The following is a 7,401-nucleotide window of genomic DNA, read 5'->3' on the forward strand; positions in this document are numbered from 1 at the left end:
AGGTGGTGGCAGGGAGGGGGACACATGTAATATAAGTTTCGGGCTGCAGGTTGCCCACCTCTGCTTTGGCATCTGAGCCAGGAACTATTTGAGGGGAGTGGATCTTGTGTGTGTGTTTGTTCTGTGACTTGTCAATCAGAAAAGCTTTTATGCTTGTAAGTGACATGAATAAATAACAGCTCAAATCCAAGAGAAGTATAAAAAGATTAGGTTTTTTTATTATCAAATTGGTCAAAAACGTAAGATGGAAATGGAGTACAGTTGGACTTACAATGTCACTAATGGCTTTTGTAATAGATGACCTATAATTGAATCTACAGCAAGGAAAATTTGAGATTGTTAGGAGAAGGGATATATAAATATTAGAATTTAAATGACCATGACAGGGTGATCTGCTTTACTCTTTAAGATCAAACTGATAAGTATAATAAGTTTTTTTTTTGGGGGGGGGGGAACTATATTTGAAAAACTACAAGGTTTTTTTTTCAAATATGACTCGATGAGTTTCAACAAGTCAAGATTATATGACAGAATACCTTGAGCTATTTCAGGAAAAAATCCTTAGATAATTAGGGAATATTTTCAGATAAATTATTATAATTTTTACTTGAACACGTATACTAGAGAAACGTTTTAAAATGTTGTCTAGATTGTACATTACATCTATGTAATAGTGAGAATTTTAAGATCAGCCTAACTACTTGACCTGTTATGTCTTTTAACATACGCTAAAGAGAGTATACTTTTTGGAGACATGTTGAGAGTAACCCTATGCATGTTTATGAAGAATCCCACTTTCTTTAATGGGACCTGCTCCCATGTGTCATTTGTCATAGGATTACAACCAGTACCAATTTGCTAGGCAGCGAGTCCCATTTAACTCAGTGAGATCCACTTTTAAGCAAGCTAACTTAGAGTCATGTTGTTGCTAGGCCTTCATGTACCAGCTAACAGGGAACCAAAGAATATCTGTGCAAAAAATATCTGAGAAAGGAGTGTAAAAAAAAAAAGACCACACATGGACCCCCTTGTTAGATTTTGTGATGATAACCAATCATTTTATGTCAAATACTGTTTTAATATGTATTGTGTGTAATTCAATATGTAATGAATTCAGTGGCTATGTCCAGGAGGCAGAGGGTAGTGGGGTTCCGCTGCCACGGAAGTCCAAACTGCACCTACTGAAAGTGCAGACTGCTGTGGAGGTACTGCCTGTTGTTTTCCCCCCAGAGGTAGGATGTGTAAGTCCTTGAAACAAGCCATTTCAGAGGCAAAGCATAGCAAGGCAACAATATATTTGATCCTAAGCTTGTCCATTTGCTGCAGAAAGCCATGGTGGAGTGCTTGCCTGGAGCTGGTGCAGCAAAATTAAGAAACACCCATCTACCCACTGTTTTCTGCCCTGACCAGCAAGAGATAGCAGAGATTTGGATACAGTGCTTGGCTCTACCTCTCCAAGCAACCTTGGAGCAGCATTAGGATTGCCCTGCCCTTTAGCAGATATTCAGTTGCACTGAAATAAGTGGGAACCTTATGTAACTAACTGTGTCTGAATAGAACACAAAACTATGCTGTGAAGTTAGTAATATGATGAGTTTTTGAATTAAAAGAAGAAAAAGTTTAAAAAGTAAAGAAAAGGGCTTTTAAGCCACATTTTAAAAGATGGTTTAAAGAAAATATTGAACAGAATTTATATCATTTTATTAGGTAGGAATAGGTTCCTTTACATTTCAAGTGCATCATGTTGTAAGGTTAACATTCTGAAGCTTGATCTCATGTGTCAAGATTTAAGCACAAGAGCTTTAGTTTAAAGGAATATATTGATCAGACTTTGATTGAGCCTCGTCTAATCGCAAAGAACAGTGGTGCTTACTAATAGCTGTCATTTAATGTTTCGTCTTCATTTCATAAATCTCCCTTCTCTGCTTCCTTAAGCCCCTCAGTCAAACAATTTCCCTTAAAACTGCTGTGCTAAGAGGAGAAATGAAAAAGCAACTGTCACAGTGTGAACATAATTGATTCAATAAATAACATTTTTAAATTCTCAAGGCAAACCTCGGGGTTTTCACTTATGTCAATTAACTACTTAGTAAATGGTGGTAAACTTAATTTGGACAGATGGGCTGTGCTAGCCCATTCTCACGTCCTCTGGAAATGAAAGAGAAAGAGAAAGCATTTTCCCTGATTTTTTTTTTAAAGTAATGTTTGGCTTGAATTTGGAAAGCATCACTTTGAAAACCTTCGCATTACTTGATGATAAAACAAACTGAATGTTGGTCTCTTCAGGTTATTGCTGTTTGGAAGTGATTCACATTTGTCATGATATTGCACTATGGGACAGGAAACCTGCTGTGTCTTTTTTTGAGGGGGGCATTCTTCACTATGTGGGTAGAAACTTCCCTTTTGCTAAAAGGGAACAGAGACATTCTGTGGTTGCAGAGCTTTCACTCATGGTTCAATGCTTGCCCAGGTCTGTGATGACAGCTGCAAAACAAGTAGCATGTAGTTAATTACCACAACCAATCTGCCAAGTTGTGGTTTGCATATTGCCAGCATACATCTCATAGTTGTAGCAGACTTAGTCCAGGGCTGAAATAATATTCTGCACTATGTAGATATGCAGGTAAAGAGGAGATTCCCCATCTATACAACCCACAAATGACAAGGCAAAATGATGCTCCAGCTCTAGTTTCACTGTACTTAAAATAACATGTATGAGTTGTGAGTAGGCACACAAATCTGGAGTGTCCAAAAGTGTGACCCGATGATCACCAGAACCTAGAATCCCCATTTCTATATGCAGGGCATGAACTCCCCTGCTGAGCTATTGCTGTCCTCAACCATGTGATGCATTCTCCTTCCTTCCTTCAGATCCATTGATGTGAGCTTCAGTGATCCATCACACTGCTCTGTCATCAGGTTGCCAGTATCTTTGAGTTAAGGAGGATGAAACAGTAGGGAATGAAATGGAGGACAAGCTATCCCTGGAGAGGTTATCTGTTTGGTCCCCTGTCACTGAAGCAGAAATCAAAAGTCTTATTGAGAGGCTTCCCCTAGAAGAAGCTCCAGGATGGGATATGTTGCCCCACCCCAATCTTTCGTATGGACCCAGAGTGGTGGGCACCAATCTTGGCATCGCAGTAAAGACTGATATATTTCCTTAGTGATATTGGTCTTGATCTGCTTAGATGATCTCTAAAGAGAGATTCAATTTGTAAAGCTCTTGTGTGCTGGTAAAATGTTCAGACGGTTCAAAATTACTCTCTGTGTTCTTTTTACAGGGCGTTACGATAATGGAGAAACTTCTACAAGAACAGTTTGGGAGCCCCTTTTTGTAACGAGGAAATGTGAGTGTGTTTATACTGTTTCTTTTATAAGAATGTGATAATCAAATTCAGTAGTTTTCATAAAAGTAATCCCCCCCCCATATATTTTTCATGGAGGACAATGTATGTATTCTTCAAGTAGTTCTAGAAACGAGAGCAAATGGCTATTGATTGGTTTGTTATAAATGTTCTTCTAAGACACACTTTTTTGTACCTTACAGGAGGAGAAATCTCCATGTGTCTAAAGTAGAACCACAGCAATATGTCCTCATTACCAGGCCTGCTTCTTGCTGAAGTTAACTTTATGGGTTAGATTAACGAATAAGGAAAGACTGAGTTGAAGGAAGACAATTGCCTACAAACTAAGCAGCATATGTGGAATGGCACAACTTAAAATCTGTGAACCAGTGTGATCATGACGAACGAAAGTATGGTTTGGAAAAATGCATCACTGTGTAGTTGCTCTTTAATCTCCCATAGACTAATCATCAAAAAGATTCCCACCCACCCCCTCAAAAAAACCCACACACATTGGCACTACGGAAAGACTATCAGACAAATGAAACAAGATTTTACTCTTGTTTTAATACATGGTCCATTGTTCAGGGCAGAGAATCTATTCCACAGCAGTGCAACTGAAATGGAGGCATTTTATTAACAGGTACTGTGAATCTATATCTCATGAAGACTTTACATGAACTGCAAGATTATTTTAGTTTCAAAATTCTTGTGTTATGCAAATACCATTCTTTAAAACCTCCAAAATGCTGTTAATGCACCTCCGGTTTGCCAATGTATCCCTCTAAAATGTGAACTGTTGCCAAACCTTGCTAGTTTTTCAAACCTACAAAAGCTTCTCAGAATCTTTATTAACTTAATGCTGAATTCCAGTGGTAGCCCTCTTTAAAAAGATGGAAAACTTGTTTAGTCTTTCAGTGCTTGTAACTAGGTGATTGACATCTAATTAAGTGGTAAGTTGACATAAGGGCTCAGGTTTTCATTTCTTTCTTGAACATTTTTGGTGATGTTGTTTTTTTAAAAAATGTGTGTATACACCATTCTATCTTCAGATATGAAATGTTACTTGAATGCCCTTTTCTGAAATAAAGGAGAACTAACACTAGATTTGCAAATTACTAATAATGCATAATGTGTGCCACAATGCTAATAAGAAGTGCTTAAATGTCTGCATATATAAAAAATTTCCTTTTTATTTGTACAAAATGTTGTCAGCGTTATACATTAGGTGAAGTGCTGGGAGGACAATTAATAACCGCAATCTGGTAACTCCTCTGCACCGGATAGACATTGTAAACATGATATGGTCTGCTGGGTGATGCTTAGGTACACATACAGTGTTAGAAATATTTAAGTCTTGGTTAAATAAAATATGTTCTGGAGCAGTAGGGAGGATTATGTTGTTTTGACATAAAACCATGTCCTTTTCAACCTTGTCACCTGCAGTTTTATGGCTGAGATTGCTGGAGCAGTCTGGATTAAATTTAGATTTACCCGGCACAGCAGTTATGTCAGGTCATTTTTAATTCATTTCCTTTAGCAATGAGCCAGCCTAACCAGTCATTTGAACAGCTATTTGACAGCTGGCTAATGGGACTGAAAAGTGTGCCAACTGCCCTGCTGGCTGCCTCCCTTTCTTGCTCCCTCTCGCTAAGCACGTTGAAAGCAAGAAGAGGAAAAACAGACACGTGTTTCCAAGCCTTCTCAGTGCTGAGAAGCAACTGAGCCCTTAAGAAGGAAGGATCTAAGGATCTGTGATTTAAGTGTTAAAATAGGAATGCAACAAACAGGGAAGCTGGGTGTGCATTTGAACAGAACTGGAAGCAGGGTTATGGTATGAACATTGCCAGTGACAGTACCTCATAAAGTACTGCAGGCGCAGCACTTGGGTACTAAGCAAATCTGCGTTTGCCCTTTAAGTGCTCAGATGAGTCCATAGCACTCTTGTGAAATAGCATCTGTTTTGTCTGGGAGTCCCCCCAGAATTCATCTGCACCAGCTACCTAGAACATACTACCTGTTAACCTAATACCTGCTGACTGGTGCAATTGCCTTGGCTCCAGATGAGCCCCTTGTTCAGCACCCTACTACTCTCGGGCCATTTGGAAGAGGACAGGATCTTGTGCAGTAGAAATCTTGCACTATTTAATTCAAGGGTTTTCAGTTTGGTCCCCACAGCCCACTAGTGGGCGTTTCAGGATTCTGGGTGGGCGGTAGGGGGTTCTATGGCACAAGCTGAATCCTCCTTCCATCGAGCACTGGTGGGCGGTAAGGACATTTTACCATCAAGAAAGATGCATTAGTGGGCGGTAGGTATAAAAAGGTTGACCACCCCTGGTTTAATGAGTAACAGTCTTCCAGCTGGAGAGGTTTGAGATCCAAATAATGCTGTTGCAATCTTGTTTCAGGGAGTGTATATGTAGTCTCTGCAACTATATTAAGGTCAGCCTTCTTGTATTTTTTTTCTTTAAAAAATAAGGCAAGAGAGTTAATTACTTTCTTGACATTTTTTTTAATAGTCCTCCTTGAACACTATTGTATGTCAGGCTCATTAGATTCTTCCTCACATTATGTCTCTGACTTGCTAAGTTGTAGCTAACACCTGCTTTACATGTACTCATTGCATTCCAGGAAGCTAGAAATTTTCATTTTTATATAATATCAGGTCTTACAGAGTTTGGAGGAGCTCATCTGCTTTTTTCCAAGCAGTTCACAGAGCCTCTCCTTTTCCCATGTGGAGATTAATCTCAGTGTTTAAAAAGGGAGCATCTTGTACTGTTGACGGATGGCGCAAATACATTTGTATGTCAGGTGGTGCAAATATGGCGATGTATCAGAAAGCAGCTTTTCTAAGGCCCTGTCTAAACAGTACAATAATCTTAAAGTGCCCTCTGTGTGGCTGTAGTGTGGAGCAGCATACCATACGGACTCCTGACATCCTATTGACAGTTGCAGGAGGATGTGATGGAGGCACAGCAATGTGAAGGCATGGGAATTCTTCTTGCAATAGGTGTGACTTGCATGGCAAGCCACTGTGTGTCTCTGTGGAGACTGTAAATGTATAGATAGGTCTACCTCAAGTCACACTGCATGCACCACAAAACCTTTTGGCATGTATGTTCTCTAATAGCAAGGCCAACGCAATATCACAGATTGTTTCAGTTAACCACAGGCAAGGTTGTTGGGTGCCTTGTCAACTGCATGTTTGCTTGCAGATTACAGGGCCTGCTACTGGCTGCTGAATGCTTGGATATAGCCCTCAGCTTTGTAAACTACAAAACAGCATTGAAATGTAAGAATGCCTGAACACTAGATGTCTAAAAGCAACCAACTTCATGAAGTGCCTTTGACGTCTGTGCCTTGATAATGTGATCTAGAAAGAAATAGACTCGTCCCCACCTCCAGATGTTAAACATTAAAAATGTTTTAAGAACTTAATTCTTAGCCCATAATCATTTGCAATATTTTTACATTAGCAGCTATCTTTCATTATCCCAGAACTTGCTTTGCGGTGTATGTGTTGCGAATCAATTGTTAAGGGAATGGGTTAATGAAATTATAAATGATGTTTTTCACATCCATTTCTGTAATAATTGTACAACTCATTAAAAAAGGTGTTCTGATCATTCACGATGCTTGCCCTTCAGATATTCTTATTGATATTCCATACACTCTGTTTCTCTCCTAAAACGTATAACGAAAACACACACACCAAACCAGGTTTCAAAATGAGTTCCTTAGAAATTATAGGCAAAACAGCATAAAGGATGACTCCTGTGCAAAAAGCAGGAAGGGTGGAGAATAGCAAAATGGCCACAAGGTTATTCTAACTTGTCAGGATTGTGAGTTGAATATATTAATGAGGAAAGAATGCCTTCCTCAAAAATTTCGCCGTTTTTCATTCAATGTCTTAATACTGCACACAAAATTGCTTTGATAAATATGCAGCAGAAAAGTCACGAGCTGACATCTGGGGCTGTCGTTCTCAAGGGTTTGGTAAAGTAATAAAATGGATTAGCTTTCTCTTTTTTAAAAAAAGATTTCCTGGTGAAACATC

General features: G+C 39.1%; 1 protein-coding gene across 1 annotated transcript in view; it reads left to right on the forward strand.

Annotated features, from left to right (window-relative positions):
• Positions 1-6,975, forward strand: part of PRELID2 (PRELI domain containing 2) — a 36,858-nt gene extending 29,883 nt beyond the window's left edge. Inside the window, exons 6-7 of the mRNA XM_028717914.2 lie at positions 3,282-3,347; positions 3,548-6,975. Coding sequence (XP_028573747.1) covers positions 3,282-3,338 — 57 coding nt within the window. The 3' untranslated portion in view covers positions 3,339-3,347; positions 3,548-6,975. The remainder of the gene's footprint in view (positions 1-3,281; positions 3,348-3,547) is intronic.
• Positions 6,976-7,401: the final 426 nt, after the last annotated feature.

This window comes from Podarcis muralis, chromosome 2 (genome assembly GCF_964188315.1).
Source record: "Podarcis muralis chromosome 2, rPodMur119.hap1.1, whole genome shotgun sequence".
NCBI classification, from domain to species: domain Eukaryota; kingdom Metazoa; phylum Chordata; class Lepidosauria; order Squamata; family Lacertidae; genus Podarcis; species Podarcis muralis.